Here is a 23,971-nt window from a genome sequence, read left to right as displayed (position 1 = left end):
ATGTACAAATGTAAAGCAAGCAGTAATTTTGAGATGATGGAACTAGATAAGATGGGAAAAGTTCGCCCAAAGGTATTGGTTGAAATTATAAACTGACATGGTGAATGTGTATCTAGTCTTCCACCATGTTGGATCAAGTAAAGGGACAGAGTAAGAGTGTGTACTCTAGGTTACCACCATCTTTAGTCTGACTACAGTAACTTACACAAGTAAGTGAGGAAAGGGGTTTACCAAATAGCTTGCTGTACGAGCAAGAATACCTCACCAGGTACTATAGCGCGCAATAGGCCTAGTGAGAAATTGTCACATACTCCTGATTACCCAACGGTGTTGTCAGACAACAAGCACATATTGTTTTACCATACAGGGTTGGCATATGTCGAGGACGACATAAAAGTTTGTGGGGGAGAGTGTAAAGAATGTAAAAATAGACACCCCCAAAATAATATTCTAATAACATGTTAAGGCTCACTTAGTGAGGACACATTGACACTTTAAGCTAAACTCCTGTTTGTAGAGAGAGGACACATTTACCAGAGCACCTGCTGCACTGTAAGTGGGAAGGGAAACTTAGTTACTTGTTTCTGAGGGGAACCTTCTTTCAGTTACACCCTTGTTCCCTCAGTGATGAGTGTTCTCCATTTTATTGCAGGTAAGGGAGATGATTCTTATAAGCATAACTGGGAATGTAATAGATTAAACTGGTCTAGCTAATGTTCCAGTGACAAGTGAAAGTAAATGCAGTGTGATTATAGGACATGTGGCATCTTCCTTAGTGCAGCTTTGGGGAAGGATGTTCTCAGCAAACAGCACATGTTGACTCTGCATTTGGATGTTAATCACAATAATTCTGTACTGTACCTGCACAGTTGTTATGCTTTATATACTGTATTATTGTGTTTTGCACATGTTGATTCTGCATTTGGATGTTAATCACAATAATTCTGTACTGTACCTGCACAGTTGTTATGTTTTATATACTGTATTATTGTGTTCAGTTACACACTTGTTCCCTCAGTGATGAGTGTTCTCCATTTTATTGCAGTTCATATTAAAGCACCCTAATTTCACCCAACCCCGATCGCACTGTGGAGTTTATTTATCAGAAGTTAAACAATAACAACAAAAAAATTATTTCAATTTAAAAGGGATCATTTTTAAGAACCAATAGTTCTGGTTTACAGATGTATTAAATTATTTAAGAAAGGAACAACGTTTGGAATTTTCATAGATTACACGTGGAGGAATACATTTTTGAGCTCTAACTGCACTCACGGTAAATCAAAAATACTCCCATATTAGCATTGGTATTGCAAGCAACGAAAGGGAAACCAAAGGGGGTATCCTATGGGGGCGCACCAAAAAGTTTTCAAAAAGACTTTTGAACACCAGAGAAAACCACTAGCATGTATTCGGTGGTAATGCAACAGAATTTAATATATCGTAATACAAATGATGGTTGCAAAAGTGTGTTGAAATGTTAGAATCAGAATGAAACCGTATATGTCGATAGCGATGTTAAATCCAATTTGTAGTCGCCGGCGAAGGACATGATCATCTGTTTGATTCTGGATGTGGGGTGAGTTGAAACAAGGCTGCTCTCCTTAAAACCCGGTGTGTAAGAAAAACTGATTCAAAATAGCTTCATCACATATGATTGATGTATTGTATTCCAATTGGTGTTTTTAAAATGACAAATTCCTTTTTTAATCACAAGTGTATTGAATGTTGCTAATGAAGCTATTTTGTATCCGTTTCTCTTACTGCCTGATGAAACGACCTGTTTAATCGTCAAGAATCGCGTTGCAAGAGAAAATAAAGCATTGTTTTAACATTTTATCCTTGGAAAGTTGTTTTATACGCTGACCTGGTTCAGATTTGTTTTTTACCAAATTGTGCTGATCAATCCTTCCCATGCTGGTATAACAATAGGAGATTGTTGAATTCTCTACTGGATTGCAGCCTTGGGATCCATATTCAGTGTATTAGCTTCTGGAAAGTGCAAGTCTGTTTTTAAGCACCGGTCATAGTACGATGCAACACTATCTGGTGAACAAAAGGTTTTTTTTAAAGATACTACACTCTATATTAGTCTCTTATAGCTAATCCCAGCAGACATGCAGACCTCTTAACTGCAAACCAGTACAAAAGAGAAAAAGACGGGTGTGGGATAGCGCTAAAAAGCAGAAGAGAACTATGTAATATTAATATTAGTTACCCATATGTTGTTTAAATATAATGATGATCAATTATGTGAGCACATGTGGTTAATAAAATATGTTGTGGAATATACGAAAAAAGGTCAATTATGTGAACCCAAGTGGTTAATAAAATGTGTCGTGAAATAAAGGAAAATACTTAAGCTTTCACTATATATGAGCAAAAAATGGTGCGTGTCACAGAATAAGTAAAATGTAATTTATTATTACAATCTGATCTTTAAAGAAATAACATATAAGATGCAGGCATCAAAATACACAATATATAAAAAAAGGTTACATACGAAAGAAAATGTTAAAATCGACACAAACTTGCGATAGCAATAATGTGCATATCCTATACCATAAAAGGCCAAGTGTGTTTGTCCAAAGCTGTCATGCGCAGTAGAGACAGCACGAGGACAAACACACCTGGCCTTGGATTCCCTACCTGATCTGCCAACTGCCGTGAGAAGAAGTGGGCGTGGCCGAGCGTGTGCGGGGAAGTGGCCGAGCGTGAAGGGGGCGTGGCCTAGAGTGAAGACCTGTGAAGGGGGCGGGGACGTGGGCAGGGCCGTGAAAGTCCATGGAGAGAGCTCAAACAGCTCAAAAGAGGGGAGAGGGGGGAAAGAGAGATCAAGAGGGGAGAAAGAGACAGGGGAGAGAGAGAGGGGGGAGAGAGAGGGGAGAGAGAGAGAGAGAGAGAGAGAGAGAGAGAGAGAGAGAGAGAGAGGGGAGATGGAGAGAGGGGAGAGAGAAAGAGGGGAGATGTGGAGAGAGAGAGGGGAGAGAGAAAGAGAGAGGGGGGAGATAGAGAGGGGAGAGAGAGAGAGAGAGAGAGAGAGAGAGAGAGAGAGAGGGGAGAGAGAGAGAGAGAGAGAGAGAGAGAGAGAGGGGGGAGAGAAAGAGGGGAGAGAGAGAGAGAGAGACAGAGGGGGGAGATAGAGAGAGAGAGGAGAGAGAGAGAGAGAGAGGGGAGATGTGGGGAGAGAGAGAGGGGAGAGAAAGAGGGGAGAGAGGGGAGAGGGGGGAGAGAGAGGGGGGGGGGGAGAGAGAGGGGGAGAGAGAGGAGAGAGAGGGGGAGATAGAGGAGAGAGAGAGGAGAGAGAGAGAGAGGGGAGAGAGAGACAGAGGGGGGAGAGAGAGGAGAGAGAGAGAGGAGAGAGAGAGAGGAGAGAGGGGAGAGAGGAGAGAGAGAGAGGGGAGAGAGAGAGAGGAGAGAGAGAGAGAGAGAGAGAGAGAGAGAGAGAGAGAGGGGAGAGAGAGAGAGGAGAGAGAGAGGGGAGAGAGAGGGTAGAGAGAGGAGAGAGAGGGGAGAGAGGGAGAGAGAAAGGAGAGAGAGAGAGAGGGGAGAGAGAGAGAGAGGGGAGAGAGAGAGAGGAGAGAGAAAGAGAGGGGGAGATAGAGAGAGAGGGGGGAGAGAGAGAGAGGGGAGAGAGAGAGAGAGAGAGGGGAGAGAGAGAGGGGAGAGAGAGAAAGAGGGGGAGATAGAGAGAGGAGAGAGAGGGGGGGAGAGAGAGAGAGGGGAGAGAGAGAGAGAGAGGGGGGAAAGAGAGAGATACAGAGGGGGGAGATAGAGAGAGGAGAGAGAGAGGGGGGGAGAGAGAGAGAGGAGAGAGAGAGAGGTTGAGAGAGGGGAGAGAGAGAGAGGGGAAAGAGAGAGAGAGGGGAGAGAGAGGGGAGATAGAGAGAGAGAGGGGAGAGAGAAAGAGAGAGAGAGGGAGTAAGAGAGAGGGAGAGAGAAAGAGAGAGGGGAGAGAGAAAGAGAGAGGGGAGAGAGAGAGGGGAGCGAGAGAGAGGGGAGAGAGAGAGGGGAGAGAGAGAGAGAGGGGAGAGAGAGAGAGGGGAGAGAGAGAGAAGGGAGAGAGAGAGGGGAGAGAGAGAGGGGAGAGAGAGAGAGGGGAGAGAGAGAGGGGGGAGATAGAGAGAGAGAGGGGGGAGAGAGAGGGGGGGGAGAGAGAGGGGAGATGGAGAGAGAGAGGGAGTTAGGGAGAGGGGAGAGAGAGAAAGAGAGAGGGGAGATAGAGAGAGAGGGGAGATAGAGAAGGTGAGAGAGAGCACAAAAGAGGGGGGGGAGAGAGAGAGTGCAAAAGAGAGGGGGGAAGAGAGAGCGCAAAAGAGAGGGGGGAGAGAGAGAGCTCAAAAGAGAGGGGGAGAGAGAGCGCAAAAGAGAGGGGGGGGAGAGAGAAAGCAAAAGAGAGTGGGAGGGAGAGAACGCAAGGGGTGGGACCACTGTACTGCAAAAAATGGCCTGTGTGAACGGGCTTTAGGACTAGTAATAAAATAATTGATTAAGTGCAAAGTGCTGTTATGCTGTTCAAGTGATAAAGCTGAGTACAATATACAGACAAACAATTCAAAACAGGTAAATATGATACCTGATGATATAATAACTCCCAATAGGATAAAGTCTGTATTGGAGGCTCGCAGTGCAGCAATGTATCTGAATGTAATAGCCTTCTTTGGATCCAAGGTAAAAGTAAGGCTGTAGATAGTACACAAAATGTGAGTATTGATTTTTTTCTTGGGAAAAAATGCTCCGGATGAGCATTATTGAGTGGTGAAATTTGCTTGATGTTTCAAATGGCTATAGGCAGTCTGAGGTAGATACTGGGACCAAGGTATTTGTTTACAAATCAAGTAGTGAATGTGGCGGTACCTCTCAGTCCTACTACCTATTCCGGTTTAAGGGTCGAAATAAACAGGTCACTGGTGTGGGAGCTGTGTTTACAGCAAGGATCCAAAGATCCATTTAGAGAAGTTATCTGTAGAATGGTAGATCCTGGGGCAGGGATTATACATATAGAGACCACTCATGTGCATTGGAAATGGCTCAATGTACCTGACCTACTACCAATACTTACAGGTAACAATGTATAGTAAAGGTGAGCAGATCAACATGTTTCATCCTCTTGATAAACCTCTTGAAAGGTTTAAGTGTATTTGCTACACTAGTTAAAAACATTATGGACTAGATTACGAGTGAAGCGCTATTTAGCTCCGTTTTACATTATGTTGGAAGTAAAAGGTTTTTGTCCGAGCACCAACTTAACACACGCAAAAAGCCAAACTTAGAATATCGAGACTGTATTAACGTATTTCCCCATCGACTTCAATGGAGCACGAAAAGTGGAATGAAAATCTAACACCCAACAAGTCACGCAAACCCGATCGCGCTTTCTCAAGTGTGCTTACCTGACATGAAATATTAATATTTCGCATTCCAATGTTCTTCACATAGCAGAATATGTTCTATTCTTAAATCTATATTTCTATATATATATGATGTCTATATAGGTTAGGTTTTTTGTATGTTTCATATGCTTTCCAATGTTTTCAATTTAACAAAGGTTCCTTCTGGAACCAAAACTTTATGGAGACCTTTTGTGTACTTTAATAAAACCTGGATTGTTATCCTGAGTGCCTGCATGGAGACTTTTTTAGAAGGATTAGGCTGTTCCTTAAGACCCCAGATTTGGTTATATGTATATATTGTGTGTATGTATGTATATATATATATATATATATATATATATATATATACAGTATATATACTGTATATATATATTTATTTAAATATTATATATATATTGTGATGTCTTGGAATTTTTTTATCAAACTGAATTGATGGGCATTATAAGCAACTGCAAGAGACTTAGACATACTCATTTGAAGCTTGTTCTATTATTCTATTCATTTTATTTAGAATTTTTAAGCAGGAAATATACAAAGTACCATCATCCAAATATGTTCAGCCATTTCAAAGTTATAAAAAATCAACCCCAATAAAGTTTAAAGGAACATTTTACTCAAAACAAATTCTGTTGTTTAGATAAAAAGCAGCATCCATGCATATTGTATATTGATTTTATTATTTAACAACATAAAGTAAATTCAAATTTAAATTTGAAGTAATATGGCTTTGTCAGTTGTGTACTGGACAATTTTTATACAAGTATTGAGTTATTTAAAAATGTGTTTATATTTGACACTTTCCCCAACTGCTGGTGGCGCCCAAGCAAAAATATGGAAACACATCTGCTTTGCATCACGGTGAACTTTTGGCGCTCAGATTTACGGACAAGAAAGACGTTGATTTTTTATCCATGATGCACACCAAAACCCACAGAGACAGTAATGGAAAGAGGACGGCATAAGCCAATCAACAAACCAATAGTATGCATTATGGGGGTATCTTGAGCTACTGCGCCACTCTAAATGCAACATGGGCCCAAGAAATTAATCTGTAAAAATTCCTGCTTTGAAAACAGAAATAGGCAGGTTCCTCATTTCACAAAAAGTAAACAAACCTATACATGTGGGGTAATCATGTATTCAGGAGATGTAGCTGAACACATATTGAGGAATTTGTCTGCAGTAGCACACATAAGAATTTCAATATTCACAATGAAAATGCTACAGATTTTTTATTTACTGCAAAGTAAGAAATTGGTGATGAGATGGCGGTTTATAAAAGCAGAAAATATTATGCATTATGGGGTTATCTTGAGCTGGTAGACTAATGAACTAATCTAAATGCAACATGGGCCCAAGAAATTAATCTGTAAAAAGTCCTGCTTTTAAAACAGAAATGGGCAGGTTCCTAATTGGGCCCTATAACTTTACAAAAAGTAGACAAACCTATATGTCAGGTAATGGCAGACTTAGGAGATGTAGCTAAATAAATATTGAGAAATTTGTCTGCAGTGGTAATATCAGGAGTTTGATATTCACAATGAAAATGCAACGTGTGAGTTTGTGTGTAAATCACAAGAACAACAGAATATTACCCCATATTCTGGCAGATATTGCTAATCAAATGACCATATGAAATGTGTCAAAAACCCCAAATGTAAAACCTCTGAGATGTCTTCTTTTTAAAACTATATACTCTTGTGTAGCAATTATCGGTCGTGTAAAAGCTTAGACACTTACAAGGCTGACATACTACGTTTTGAAAAATTGTAGTTTTGAAACAATAATGTTCTTCTTGAGGTAGGTGACCTTTAAGTGCCAAAAATAAATGATAATCCTACACATGTGAGTTATTTCCAAAATCAGGATAAATAAATGCATTTATTTTGACATCGCCGGAAATTATCCCCCTGCTAGCGGCCGATTGACCGAGAATCTGCAGGGGGCCGCGTTGCACCAGCAGTTCACAAGAGCTTCTGGTGTAATGCTGAATTAGGAGAGCGTATTGCTCTCCACATTCAGCGAGGTCTGTCAGACATGATCCGCTGATCGGATCATGTCGGACAGGCCTTTCATAAATAGGCCCCATTCTCTGAAAATTGTGGGGGGGTTTATTTTTTTTTGCATATATTTACATTTTATTCATAGTAAATGACAACATATATCTGTCCTTTAAAAAATAATATATAAAACATATGGGTCCACTAAATATAAAAGCAGAGAATCATGGTTGTCAAAAATAGCAAAAAAGCTCTGGTCATTTGTTCAAAAATGAATGGTAAACATATTGGTCCTGAAGGGGTTAAATGATGTTTAGTTAAATAAAGTTTTTGTTGTGTTGTACTTTTCCTTGATGTGTAATATTTCTTTACTGTAAACAAAAAGAAATCCCAATAGTTTTGTGATGTATCTGTAAGGTTTCTATGAATAAATATATTGCCCCTCTGAGATCTTTTCCTAAAGGTCCAAGAAAACATTAATAAACCACCAAAATCACTAGCAAACCTCACACTTGTCAGTATGGCCAGAACTAGATTTCCAGGTAAGAAGAATATCTAATGTATAGATACTGTAGATAGGGACCGTATATAGATAGCAATGTATAGCAGAATAGTTAAAACTGCCTGTTCAGTGTCTGTTTAGCTTATTGACAAGATTATCAAGTTACTGGGATACATGTATTCACTTGATATAAGTTCAGTATAACTATTATATATATATAGGTGCACTGCTGAGCCTGACAAATATTAGTATCATTTATCAGTCAGGGAAAAAATACAAATCCAGGAAAAGAAAAACAGAAAATGACTATTGCACTAATTATTAAAGATAGGGAAAAGCTTAATTTACTATTCATTCTCTGCAATTTCTCTCTAGTCTGGAACTAGTGCATATTATTTCTAGTCCAGATGAGTATTAAACTAAATTTAAAGTCTAGTTGACTAGGGGACTATTAGAAATGCCCATCCCTGAAGATATACTGTATCTATATACAGTAGATACTGATTGATTATTTAAACACACACACTTACTAAGGTCTAAAAAGAAATATATATATATATATATATATATATATATATATATATATATATATATATTATATATATATATACAGTATATATATTATTTTGTATATGTGTGTTTGTGTATGTATATACAACCATACTGTTTATTGATCAAAAGATAGATAGATAGAAATATTGATGATAGATAGATAGATATAGATTGATAGATAGATAGATAGATAGATAGATAGATAGATAGATAGATGATAGATAGATAGATAGATAGATGATAGATAGATAGATAGATAGATAGATAGATAGATAGATGATAGATAGATAGATAGATAGATAGACAGCCAGATAATTGGTTAATAGATAGATAGACAGACACAAACATACATTTAACTTGAATATATGCTATGCACCATGCATATACTCTGCAGGCATATCAGGGCATTATCTATGCAACACTGTTACTGAGAATATTCTTTTACCTGTCCTTTTGCATATTTTATGTGTTTTTGGATAGTTCAGTATATCATATTGCAGTAATATATATATATTTCCACTCCAACAATTTAGTCAACCGGGGGATGCTCAGGAATTAAATTGTATTTGCTCCAAGGTAAAATATCAGATACAAAACCCTGTATCCAAACTGCTTGTAACCAGAAATAGTTTGGATTTTGCAATATTTGTATATTTGCATTGCATGTCATCTAGGCAATGTTTACATGTCAGAATTAAGCTTATACATGCAACCTATAGGTAGTTTTATATCATTATTAATACTTTTTATACACATTTCTATCAGATAGATAGTACAGTACTGTAATCATAAAGGTAATTGGTGTTATTTACATAACTATAGACTAGTATTTGCATTTTACATAACTAACGAAAACCAAAGACGCAGGCAGAGTAGACTGAGAGATACTGGCAGGGAAAATTGTAATTTTTATTAATTTTATTTTTATTATATATATATATATATATATATATATATATATGTGTATATATATATATATATATATATATATATATATATATACATACATACACACACGTGCTAATCCTCAAATCCATAATAAATAAAAAAAACTGAATTATTCAGAAATCCAGACTTTTTCATTCTTTTTTTTTTTTTTAAATACAATTATTTAAAATTACATTTTTTTGCTGATAGTAAGGCACAGTCTTCCCTGCCTACATCTTTGGTTTGGTTTTTGTGTTCTAAAATGCAAATGCTAATCTTTATTTAATGCATCAACTATTACCTTCCTGATTACAGTACTGTTCTATCTCTCTGATAGTACTATGTATACAAAAGTAATACAAATAATATGAAACTAGTACTAGATAGACAGACAGACAGATAGATAGATATATAGATAGATAGATAAGTGATAGATAGATAGATAGATAGATAGATAGATAGATACAGATATAGATAGATGATAGATAGATAGATAGATAGATAGATAGATAGATAGATAGATAGATAGATGATGGATAGATAGATAGATAGATAGATATATAGATAGAAAATAGATAGTTGGATAGATAGATAGATAGATAGATAGATAGATAGATAGATGATAGACAGATAAATATATAGATAGATGATAGACAGACAGACAGACAGACAGACAGACAGATAGATAGATAGATGGATAGCTAGATAGAAGATAGACAGATAGATGATAGATAGATAGATAGATAAATAGATAGATAGATAGATATGCAAATACAAAATGCATACATTCAGTGGGCATATCTGGGCATTATCCATGGAATTAAGGGCTAGATTACATGTAATGCCATGTAATGGGTTTATCGCGACTCTTTGTGTGAGTTGGAAGTTGTGCGCATATTACGAGTAGAAAGTAAATGCGTTCACTTAAGCATAACTGAATTTAATGAGCATCAGAATAGCGCGACTTCACGGCTCTGGTTAACTGTTATCCTTGACTAAAAAATACATTTAAAAGTATAGTAACAATCATAACAACACTGTCTGGTAAAAAATTATTTAAAAAAATATTGTATAAAAACGTTATAAAGGCTCAAAGATATGAGGTCTCAGGTGTTAGGAAATAAAAGGACTACAAATGTCTTTAACATAGAGATACATACAGATACATGTCTATATATTTCTATGTATGGATATGTATATATGTGTGTACATATCTATTTATGGATTTACAGACATATATACCTATATGAACCCATAAATACATATGTGCACATATATAGACATATACATAAGTGCATTGGAGCCCTTTGCAGCCAAGTAGCTGAAAACATGAAAAATCTTTTTTATGCAATATTCATATTTAATAAACTGTTTAACAGCGTATTTACTGTAAATAATTTTAAAATAGAACCTTTCTGAGATAGAGGACAAAATGGTATATAATTATACACATCATTACATAGATTGCCTAAAGCTAACTTGATATTTCATTACATAGCTTGCCTAAAGCTAACTTGATATTTCATTACATAGCTTGCCTAAAGCTAACTTGATATTTCATTACATAGCTTGCCTAAAGCTAACTTGATATTTCATTACATAGCTTGCCTAAAGCTAACTTGATATTTCATTACATAGCTTGCCTAAAGCTAACTTGATATTTCATTACATAGCTTGCCTAAAGCTAACTTGATATTTCATTACATAGCTTGCCTAAAGCTAACTTGATATTTCATTGGTCATTTTAGGCATTCTATGGTATTATGGGTGTGTGTATGCATTACCATTTGTTTTAAGGGAGCAATTTGGAAAATGAGAATTACCAGTATTGGCAGGATGGTGCATTCATTTATTTACTTGCTTCTGGTATATTTCAACCTTCTGAGGGATACATTTTTGGGATGTCAATGAGAAGACTTTCTTTCTGGTTAACATCATTGAGTAAGGCTTAACATAAGGCACATGTGGAACCGTCTATCTCTCTTTTTAGTATTTCTATTGCATTTGATTTTTTTTGTTAAATGTTTTTATATTTTTTTACCTCTGTGTTATTTAGTTGCTCAGACAGATGCTTATACTTTTTGCCATTATAAAATATTTTTGAAATGTTCTTTTACGTATAAATGCAGTACACAACTCGCAATTCCTTTTTGCATGTTTTCAAATTGTTTGCTTTTTCCTAATGACTTTCAGTTTCTGTCAAGTCCAATTCCTCTTCCAAGATTCATTGCAAACTATCGGCTAGATTACGAGTTTTTGTCGGTAATGGTGTGCGGTGCTAACGCACAGTTTTCCCTTACCGCTCACCTACAATAACGCTGGTATTAGAGGTTTTTAGAAACCCGGCGTTAGCCGCAAAAAAGTGAGCGTAGAGCAGAATTTAGCTCCACATCTCACCTCAATACCAGCGCTGCTTACAGTAGCGGTAATCTGGCAAAACGTGCTTGTGCACGATTTCCCAATAGGAATCAATGGGGCAGATTTGGCTGAAAAAAAGTCTAACACCTGCAAAAAAGCAGCGTTCAGCTCCTAACGCAGCCCCATTGATTCCTATGGGGAAATAATTTTTATGTCTACACCTAACATCCTAACATGAACCTCGAGTCTAAACACCCCTAATCTTACACTTATTAACCCCTAATCTGCCGTCCCCGACATCGCCGACACCTGCATTATATTATTAACCCCTAATCTGCCGCTCCGTACACCGCCGCCACCTACATTATACTTATGAACCCCTAATCTGTCGCCCCCAACATCGCCGACACCTACATTATAGTTATTAACCCCTATTCTGCCGCCCCCAATGTCGTCGCAACCTATCTACAATTATTAACCCCTAATCTGCCACCCCCAACGTCGCCGCCACTATAATAAAGTTATTAACCCCTAAACCTAAATCTATCCCTAACCCTACCCCCCCCTAACAAATATAATTTAAATAAATCTAAATAAAAATACTATTATTAAATAAATTATTCATATTTAAAACTAAATACTTACCTATAAAATAAACCATAAGATAGCTACAATATAACCAATAGTTACATTGTAGCTATTTTAGGATTTATTTTTATTTTACAGGCAACTTTGTTTTTATTTTAACTAGGTACAATAGTTATTAAATAGTTATTAACTATTTAATAACTTCCTAGTTAAAATAAAGACAAATATACCTGTAAAATAAATCCTAACCTAAGTTACAATTACACCTAACACTACACTATAATTAAATAAATTACCTAAATTAACTACAATTAATTACAATTAAATTAAATAAACTAAATTGCGAGAAAAAAACACTAAATTACAGAAAATAATAAAATAATTACAAGTTTTTTAAACTAATTACACCTAATCTAATCCCCCTAATAAAATAAAAAAGCCCCCCAAAATAATAAAAATCCCTACCCTATACCCTATACTAAATTGGGGTAAATTAAAACCCACCACCCACAAACCCAACCCTACTCTAAAACCCACCCAATCCCCCCTTAATAAAACCTAACACTACCCCCTTGAAGATCTCCCTACCTTGAGACATCTTCACCCAACCGGGCAGAAGTGGTCCTCCAGACGGTCCGAAGTCTTCATCCTATCCGGGCAGAAGAGATCCTCCTGACGGCCAGAAGTCTTCATCCAGTCGGCAGCGGGTCCATCTTCAAGACATCCGATGCGGAGCATCCTCTTCTTTCGACGGCGACTGGAACAATGACGGGTCCTTTAAATGACGTCCTCCAAGATGGCATCCCTTCAATTCCGATTGGCTGATAGAATTCTATCAGCCAATCGGAATTAAGGTAGAAAAAATCCTATTGGCTGATCCAATCAGCCAATAGGATTGAAGTTCAATCCTATTGGCTGATTAGAACAGTCAATAGGATTGAGCTTGCATACTATTGGCTGATTGGAACAGCCAATAGAATGTGAGCTCAATCCTATTGGCTGATTGGATCAGCCAATAGGATTTTTTCTACCTTAATTCCGATTGGCGGATAGAATTCTATCAGCCAATCGGAATTGAAGGGACGCCATCTTGAATGACGTCATTTAAAGGACCCATCATTGTTCCAGTCGCCGTCGAAAGAAGAGGATGCTCCGCGTCGGATGTCTTGAAGATGAACCCGCTCCGCTCCGGATGGATGAAGATAGAAGATGCTGCCTGGATGAAGACTTCTTGCCGTCTGGAGGACCTCTTCTGCCCGGATAGGATGATGACTTCGGACCGTCTGGAGGACCACTTCTGCCCAGTTGGGTGAAGACGTCTCAAGGTAGGGTGATCTTCAAGGAGGTAGTGTTAGGTTTTATTAAGGGGGAATTGGGTGGCTTTAGAGTAGGGTTGGGTGTGTGGGTGGTGGGTTTTAATGTTGGGGGGGTATTGTCTTTTTTTTTACAGGTAAAAGAGCTGATTACTTTGGGGCAATGCCCCGCAAAAAGTCCTTTTAAGGGCTATTTGTAATTTAGTATAGGGTAGGGATTTTTATTACTTTTGGGGGCTTTTTTATTTTATTAGAGGGATTAGATTAGGTGTAATTAGTTTAAAAAACTTAATTATTTTATTATTTTCTGTAATTTAGTGGGGGGGGGTCGTAATTTAGTTTATTTAATTTAATTGTAATTAATTGTAGTTAATTTAGTTAATTTATTTAATTATAGTGTAGTGTTAGGTGTAATTGTAACTTAGGTTAGGTTTTATTTTACAGGTATATTTGTCTTTATTTTAACTAGGTAGCTATTAAATAGTTAATAACTATTTAATAACTATTGTACCTAGTTAAAATAAATACAAACTTGCCTGTAAAAAAATAAAAATAAACCCTAATCTAGATACAAATGTAACTATTAGTTATATTGTAGCTATTTTAGGGTTTATTTTATAGGTAAGTATTTAGTTTTAAATAGGAATAATTTATTTAATTGTAGTAATTTTATTTTGATTTATTTAAATAATATTTAAGTTAGGGGGGTGTTAGGGTTAGACTTAGATTTTGGGGTTAATAAATTTAATATATTGGTGGCGACGTTAGGGTCGGCAGATTAGGGGTTAATAAATGTAGGTAGGTGTCTGCGATGTTAGGGACGGCAGATTAGGGGTTAATAATATTTAACTAGTGTTTGCGAGGCAGGAGTGCGGCGGTTTAGGGGTTAATACATTTATTGAAGTGGCGTCGATGTCTGGTTAGGCAGATTAGGGGTTAAAAATTTTAATATAGTGTTTGCGATGTGGGGGGGCCTCGGTTTAGGGGTTAATAGGTAGTTTATGGGTGTTAGTGTACTTTTTAGCACTTTAGTTAAGAGTTTTATGTTACGGCGTTAGCTCATAAAACTCTTAACTACTGACTTTTAAATGCGGTATCAGTCTTGACAGGCAAAGGTTTACCACTCACTTTTTCCAAGACTCGTAATACCGGCGTTAGGAAAATCCCATTGAAAAGATAGGATACGCAATTTACGTAAGTGGATTTGCGGTATGCTCGAGTCGCAGAAAAAAAGTGAGCGGTACACCTGTACCTGCCAGACTCGTAATACCAGCGGGCATTAAAAAGCAGCGTTGGGACCTCTAAACGCTGCTTTTTAAGGCTAACGCAAGACTCGTAATCTAGGCGTATGAGATTGCCAAATTATTTGTATATGAGATTGCTTAGTCCTGTTCTACTTCCAAGGTTCGGACTACAAAGTTGCAAAGTCCTGTAGTTGCTTCCCTTGTCCATTTCCGATTATGATATTGACTTGGAAGAGCATCTATACCATGTACTCAAGAAGTAGTGCTTCAAATCAATTGAAAATTAAGTGCTTTTTGAGACCTGAAATAAACCATATTTTATTAATAGTATAGCATAGAACTACTGTGTGCTCCCATAGTAGTCTATCATGTAAGGGATTTACTACACCAGCACTATCCAACTTGCAGATGTTATTGAGCCCTAGTCTATTGAGCAATAAAAAATAACTTTAGACTTAATATAAGCACAAAAATAGAAGGCCTAATGATTGTGCTTGAGTGATGTTAAAGGGACCCTAAAGTAAAAAGTAAATTTTCCTGATTCGGATAGAGCATGCAATTTTATAAAAAAATACTTTTTACTTTACTTCCATTATCAAAATGTGCACAATATTTTTTATATAGACACTTTCTGTGGATCCAGCAATTATCAGCTGAGCTGTTCATCAATATGACTGTACAAACGACAAGACGTCATCCATTGTGACTTGAAGAACAGAAATATCACCTACAGAAGTGTAAGAGGTTATTGTAAGAACAATACGGATATAGAATTTTCTGTCTAATGAGGTGGTTGTAGCAAATTCAATAGATGCATTAAAAAAACAAAAAACTAGATGCCTTTTTCAGCAAATCAGCATTTACTGGGATATAACAATTAATATTGGCAATATAGTAGCTTGTTAATCCAAAGAGAAATCTCATTGATACTTACTCATTGATTTTTTCCTTTTGCGGAACAATTGTAAATTGCTTCAAGTGTGAACTTGATGGACTTAAGTCTTTTTTCAACCTATATTACTATGTAACTAGGTTCCATTTGTCTCAGTTAAGTTTTTAGATGGATTGGTTTATTATAGTATTTAAAAACCATAGCATCTCGCCTCATTTATTAAACCATTTTTTTGTCACGTTGGATGTCATCTGACCATGTTAAGCCATCAGATACATAGTAGCAACAAGTAGAAGCTCTCAACCTGGAATAAACAATAGCTCAATAGCTTGTTCTCTTGCAAATTGGCCGCTTAGGACAGCCTTTTTTTATTTTAGAAAAACAAATAATGGCACAGCCTCTTTTTGCCCAACTGGGCTTTTACAGAAGGAGGCCCTGCCTATACAGGTCAGTGCATCCCTGAAATACCAAACAATCCTCCACTGAACAAGGAACATAGCAACCCTAAACAAAAGTTTGGCCTTCTTTGGGCCTCATCAGTGAGGTGCAGCCATATCCCTATAGGGATATTGGGCAGGGACTTCAAGTCTGGTTTCCCCCATGACACTTACATATTAACAAATCATCAAATGCCCCTCACAAAATCTCATTCTAATCAATCATAAAAAATTATAGGTCATTTTAACCCAAGAAACCCTAAAAATGCATGAGTTTAATTGTTAATTTTTATACTCCTATATATAGGAAACAAAAGAGGAAGTTGTTTAACGAACCTGATATAGATCTATATCCCATCTGGAATTTATACGATGGGGTTCTTTTGTTCCAAATTTGAAGATCCATTGAACTTCTCTATCTAGGAGTTGTTTATATCTATCTCCCCCTCTCTTGTAAGCTGGGAAAAAATCAATAGCCTGAAAGAGAAGTGTTTTTTTTCTTTTCCTTGTGATAGAAGAAGTGTTTGCCAACAGGGTTTTTTTGGCGGATCCCTGTCAATGGAGGTGAGGTGTTCACAAATACTATCCTTCAGATTACGACTGGTGGAGCCTATGTACTGTTTGCCGCATACCCCACAGGTTATGAGGTACACAACATATTGTGAACAACAGTCCAACCTGTATTTGATACGGTGGGAAAAATTTGTTGATGTTGAGTTAGCCTCAGAACCAATGATGCATTACAATGCCTTCCACATCTAAAGAATCCCTTTCTTGTTAGCCAGTTTTCACTGCATATAGTTTCATTATTGTATACATATTTGATGACTTTACTCCCAATAGTGGGTGGTTTTCTTGAGACAAATTTTATACATTCCTTTAAAATTTGTTTACATTGGGGGTAGGATAGGATGCCAAGATTGTTTTTTATAATGTTCTGGATTTCTCCAAACTGACTACTATATTGGGTGACAATATATATATATTCGATTCTTTGTATGTATTACAAGACCTTTTATGTTTTTTGTTTTTCAAGTGCACATAAACAAGTTAACAAACAATTAGTAAAAAAGTGATTCCCGAAGGAAAAACTAAGAGGATGCGCGTACTAAAACAATGAAATAGCTAAAAAAATATATATATATTGAGCTTTCTTGAACAATGGGTGAGCTAGATGATAGACACTCTTGGACTGAAGAACTCTTAAAAGTTGTAAGTTCACGCTTGTAAACTTTCGCTATGGCGTATTTGATATGTGATTAAAATGTCAAAGATTAATATATATAGTGATAAACCAACAGATTAATTAAACAAATTAATAAAATTCATACAGTGGGTGATGGGGGATTCTCAGAGGAATAAGAGTGTGTAAAGTTAGTAATAAATTCTAACTCTTGTGAGTAAAAACTACCCCAAAAAAGTTAAATTGAGAAAGTGTAACACAAAATTATAATTTGATTCAAAAAAGAAAGTTCATTGCAAACCAGAAAATGTCCAAATCAAATCGTCCAAATCAAATCACAAAATGTGTTGAAAGTGCTTGAGTGCTTGGCAAGCTCCACGATGTGATGGGTTTAGTGTCTAGGATAAAGAAAAAACAAGGGGCACCAACATAGTGTAATATGTAAAAGGAAAAGTGAAATAAGACTGTGTAAAATATACTACTCACAAGGAGAGTTGCACCTTAAGCCAATAAGGTGCTAACAGGCAGGCTGACCTTCAAACCAGCAGTCAGTATGCTGTGGGTCTCGACCGTGAGACCCGTGGAATATGGATGAGAGCGTCAAAGGTAACAGCATGGATCCTCACGAACAAACAACCAGGTGTGTGCTCCGGAGGCTGGAGTAATCTCCCAAAGGCTGATCTCGGACAGCGGTCTGTGTATGGAAAGCTTGCTATGTCAGCAAACAAGGTTCTTATTCTTTGGAGAAAGTCCCAAACAGAAAATGGAATAAAACTACCACGTAAAACCGGGTCGTGGTTTAAAAAAAAGGGTTTTTATTGATTTTGCAACGCGTTTCTCGGTCAGCACAGGACCGTTTCATCAGCCTCCGGAGCACACACCTGGTTGTTTGTTCGTGAGGATCCACGCTGTTACCTTTGACGCTCTCATCCATATTCCACGGGTCTCACGGTCGAGACCCACAGTGTACTGACTGCTGGTTTGAAGGTCAGCCTGCCTGTTAGCACCTTATTGGCTTAAGGTGCAACTCTCCTTGTGAGTAGTATATTTTACACAGTCTTATTTCACTTTTCCTTTTACATATTACACTATGTTGGTGCCCCTTGAGGTATGTTCTTTGTATTGTGTTTCTGAAATCTTTCTGACGTTTTTGCACACCAGACGAGACAAAATAGTTAATCTACATCTATAAGCTCAGAAAGGGCAGTCTGGATTGCACTTACACCCTAAAGAATATACGTCAAGATTGGAGACAGACTGTTGTGGCTACTTTAGGTAGGGAACACCTGTCCCAATCTATCTTTGAGAAAGCGTGAGATTCGCGCAAAGCGCTTCAAATGACGTCATCAGCTTTACCGCTACTCCGTGAGTTGTCCTTTTAAATGCATACCAATATGTTTTACTTTTTCATTCTTACATTAAGGCTGTGCATGGTATTCTTATGCAAATATTGATTGCACCTCTTTATTGGAGTTCATTCTATTTTCTTATCTATACTACTGTCTATACGTACCTGTGGGTTTTGAGAAAACCACTGGGTATGACGGTGGGGTTTTTTGGCGTGGAGGGACGAAACTCCTACTCCTGATATAAAGTTTCATTTTCCATCACCTTGCCATTTTTGTGTACCTGTGCATTGTTGCGCACATACCTCTGTTGAATATATATATATATATATATATATATATATATATATATATATACAGGGAGTGCAGAATTATTAGGCAAATGAGTATTTTGACCACATCATCCTCTTTATGCATGTTGTCTTACTCCAAGCTGTATAGGCTCGAAAGCCTACTACCAATTAAGCATATTAGGTGATGTGCATCTCTGTAATGAGAAGGGGTGTGGTCTAATGACATCAACACCCTATATCAGGTGTGCATAATTATTAGGCAACTTCCTTTCCTTTGGCAAAATGGGTCAAAAGAAGGACTTGACAGGCTCAGAAAAGTCAAAAATAGTGAGATATCTTGCAGAGGGATGCAGCACTCTTAAAATTGCAAAGCTTCTGAAGCGTGATCATCGAACAATCAAGCGTTTCATTCAAAATAGTCAACAGGGTCGCAAGAAGCGTGTGGAAAAACCAAGGCGCAAAATAACTGCCCATGAACTGAGAAAAGTCAAGCGTGCAGCTGCCAAGATGCCACTTGCCACCAGTTTGGCCATATTTCAGAGCTGCAACATCACTGGAGTGCCCAAAAGCACAAGGTGTGCAATACTCAGAGACATGGCCAAGGTAAGAAAGGCTGAAAGACGACCACCACTGAACAAGACACACAAGCTGAAACGTCAAGACTGGGCCAAGAAATATCTCAAGACTGATTTTTCTAAGGTTTTATGGACTGATGAAATGAGAGTGAGTCTTGATGGGCCAGATGGATGGGCCCGTGGCTGGATTGGTAAAGGGCAGAGAGCTCCAGTCCGACTCAGACGCCAGCAAGGTGGAGGTGGAGTACTGGTTTGGGCTGGTATCATCAAAGATGAGCTTGTGGGGCCTTTTCGGGTTGAGGATGGAGTCAAGCTCAACTCCCAGTCCTACTGCCAGTTTCTGGAAGACACCTTCTTCAAGCAGTGGTACAGGAAGAAGTCTGCATCCTTCAAGAAAAACATGATTTTCATGCAGGACAATGCTCCATCACACGCGTCCAAGTACTCCACAGCGTGGCTGGCAAGAAAGGGTATAAAAGAAGAAAATCTAATGACATGGCCTCCTTGTTCACCTGATCTGAACCCCATTGAGAACCTGTGGTCCATCATCAAATGTGAGATTTACAAGGAGGGAAAACAGTACACCTCTCTGAACAGTGTCTGGGAGGCTGTGGTTGCTGCTGCACGCAATGTTGATGGTGAACAGATCAAAACACTGACAGAATCCATGGATGGCAGGCTTTTGAGTGTCCTTGCAAAGAAAGGTGGCTATATTGGTCACTGATTTGTTTTTGTTTTGTTTTTGAATGTCAGAAATGTATATTTGTGAATGTTGAGATGTTATATTGGTTTCACTGGTAAAAATAAATAATTGAAATGGGTATATATTTGTTTTTTGTTAAGTTGCCTAATAATTATGCACAGTAATAGTCACCTGCACACACAGATATCCCCCTAAAATAGCTAAAACTAAAAACAAACTAAAAACTACTTCCAAAAATATTCAGCTTTGATATTAATGAGTTTTTTGGGTTCATTGAGAACATGGTTGTTGTTCAATAATAAAATGAATCCTCAAAAATACAACTTGCCTAATAATTCTGCACTCCCTGTATATATATGACATTTCATTAACTTAAATTGCACTCAGGCGATCGCATTTATTTTCAACACAAGTGCAATTTAACCTGCACACAAATGAATGCGAAAACCCAATATCACTTGCACGCAAACAAATGCACATCCCTAATATTACGTTTTTTTACGGTGCTAAGCACTCAGTTCTGATATACAATGAAAATGGCTGATGGTAATTGTTTCAAAATGGTTTATCTGCCTTTAACAAGCTGATAATAATCCAATGATAGATTTTAACAAACCAGATAGGGCACATTTTCTTAACCCGATATTGCTCGCGCATAACTGTTAAGGCGCCACTCGTGATCTAGCTTTGGTTTGTTTTGTTGTTTTTGTCACAGAAAATGAATTGTTCTTATGCTTGTTGGCTGTGTCACTACCTGCAGTGACCTTCTATACCACAGACCAGTGCAGAAAAATATATTTCCTGTTTCACAAACACGGAAGGGAACTGCACTCTCATACCGTACTGGGTACACATCCATGACCCTGCAACATGCTCAGCCCTGGGTGCCACTGGCACTCACAGGAAGCTGTGCTGTCCCCAGAGCCACAGGCAGTTAACCCCAGACAGGTCTGGGTGCAAGAACCATAGGGAAAATTACAAAACAAATTAATACAACACACAGAGAAAACCCAGCACTCACAAGCTCTCAGCTAAGATTTAAAAGCAAAAATGGAAAGGTTAGTTACCGCATCTGGCCAAATGGGACAAGCCCAGGTACCTCATCTGGGGTTAACTGCCTGTGGCTCTGGGGACAGCACAGCTTCCTGTGAGTGCCAGTGGCACCCAGGGCTGAGCATGTTGCAGGGTCATGGGATGTGTACCCAGTACGGTATGAGAGTGCAGTTCCCTTCCGTGTTTTGAATATGTCTAGGGTGATTACATATGCCTGTGCACCCTTCCCTTGTTCCCAGTTTGTTTGGATTTGAGAGCTTGCATTGTGTGGCTGTTTTAGGGTCCCAGGTATTGGAAAGGACCTTGACGAGGTACCTGGGCTTGTCCCATTTGGCCAGATGCGGTAACTAACCTTTCCATTTTTGCTTTTAAATCTTAGCTGAGAGCTTTTAAGTGAGTGCTGGGTTTTCTCTGTGTGTTGTATTAATTTGTTTTGTAATTTTCCCTATGGTTCTTGCACCCAGACCTGTCTGGGGTTAACTGCCTGTGGCTCTGGGGACAGCACAGCTTCCTGTGAGTGCCAGTGGCACCCAGGGCTGAGCATGTTGCAGGGTCATGGGATGTGTACCCGGTACGGTATGAGAGTGCAGTTCCCTTCCGTGTTTTGTATATATATATATATATATATATATATATATATATAAAATTGTATCTTTATAGAGTTTTTCTATGCATGACAGATATATGACTTTCTACTATAGCAATGTGAAAAAAATATTATTTTTCAATATATTTTACTTTCCAAGGAAACATTCCTAGTGAAACTATAAAAAACATCACATCAACAAGAGAGTTCCATCTAAAGGCATTTTTGATCTCTGAAAAAGAGCAGCTATTGGTTTTCATTGGGATTTTACTCATGTATCTAATGTCTGTACTGGGAAACCTGCTTATTGTCACACTTGTATGTCTGGTGTCCCACCTGCACACGCCTATGTATGTCTTTCTGTGTAATCTGGCTGTTCAGGATTGTCTGTACGTCTCTACGCTTTTGCCAAAGCTGTTGGACATCACCATCTCAGGTAAAACCAGTATTTCTTTTTCAGGTTGTATTGCACAGATATTTCTGTTTGTATGCTGTATTGATACCGAGTTTTTTCTGCTGACCTTCATGGCTTACGACCGCTATCTAGCTATTTGTTCCCCTTTGCACTATGCTCTCATCATGAACAGAAAGTTGTGTGCCCTACTAATCGCCGTTTCTTGGTGTTTTGGTTTCCTAAATGCAATCATTTTCTCTTTATTGGTATCTAATTTATCATTCTGTGATAACCAAATCAACCATTTCTTTTGTGATGTAACAATAATCCTGAAGCTCTCATGCAGTGACATCACATATATGATCATATTTATTTTTGTTGAAGCCATAGTACTAGGTTGGTCTCCATTTTTTCTTATACTGACCTCCTATATTTTTATCATATCTACCATTTTAAAAATCAAATCATCAAAGGGAAGAAGCAAGACCTTCTCCAGCTGTTCTTCCCATCTCACAGTTGTTATACTTTTCTATGGAACATCTTTGACATTAAACTTGAAAACCAAATCAAAAAACTCAATGGAAATAGAAAAACTGCTATCCATGCTTTACATCGGAGTGGTTCCCATGGTAAATCCACTAGTGTATAGCTTAAGAAATAAAGATGTTTTAAGAGCCATCAAAAGTTTATTTAAAAAACTTAAATAAAGGATCAATTATAAAATGTGCTGTTTACATGTAATACTCTATCCTCATATATTAAGAAAACACTATAGCATGGATCTTTTGTTATATTAAATACATCTGTTATATAATAAAGGTAATATTGACTGTGTTTTATAATTGTAATGGTATGTATTCTGGTCTGCTATTACTGGCATATGTATGTACGGAAACAAATGGAAAGGCATTAATTTGAATGAACCAAAGATAAAGTCAATATCATATATGGAAATGGACCAGATAAACAACTACAGGATTTGCAACCTTGTAATCAGAACCTTGGAAGTAGAACAGGACTAAGCAATCTCGTATACAAATAATTTGGCAATCTCATACTTTGAAATGAATCTTGGAAGAGGAACTTGACTTGACAGAAACTGAAGTCAGGTACAAGTCAGGATAAAAACTCAGAAACAGGACAAGCTCTTAGTGAGGATGAATGGATCACAGAAAAGACAGAAAAAGCTCTTAGGATGTCCTGGTCACCAACAGGACAGCAAAAGCTCTTATTAATGATGAATAAATGAAAGACAGGACAGGACCAAAACATTTTAAAAAATTGACTGATGACAGGCAAGACAGGAAAAGCTATTGTCTCAGGATGTACTGGTCCTAGTCAATGTAGGGCAGACTCTAGGTCAGGATGGACAGGTCAGGGAAAGGACAGGTATGTCCATCTCAGTTCTGATTCCAGTAAATATTGTAGTGAGTTATTGTCCATATTAGAAAAAAGTTGGTTGTATAGCACTATTGTTTATACCTTATTTTTTTAAATACAATATTTATACTTCATCATCATTTCTGAGTCTGTGTTGCAGTCCATTCTCACATCTCATTGAGTACAAACCCACCCCTAGAGCAGTACAAATTCCCTCAATGGTGGTTTTGGTTTACACTGATACTCGGTTGT

At 37.6% G+C, this 23,971-nt stretch overlaps 1 protein-coding gene across 1 annotated transcript; it reads left to right on the top strand.

Annotated features, from left to right (window-relative positions):
* Nucleotides 1-23,046, top strand: LOC128636669 (olfactory receptor 1-like). The gene is made up of 3 exons (XM_053689660.1): nt 1-72; nt 7,857-7,935; nt 22,106-23,046. Exons 1-3 carry the CDS (start codon nt 1-3, stop codon nt 23,044-23,046), a joined length of 1,092 nt encoding a protein of 363 aa, XP_053545635.1.
* The last annotated feature ends 925 nt before the right edge of the window (nt 23,047-23,971 follow it).

The sequence above is a fragment of the Bombina bombina genome, chromosome 7, assembly GCF_027579735.1.
Source record: "Bombina bombina isolate aBomBom1 chromosome 7, aBomBom1.pri, whole genome shotgun sequence".
Lineage (NCBI taxonomy): Eukaryota > Metazoa > Chordata > Amphibia > Anura > Bombinatoridae > Bombina > Bombina bombina.
This window is presented reverse-complemented; position numbering and strand designations above follow the sequence as displayed.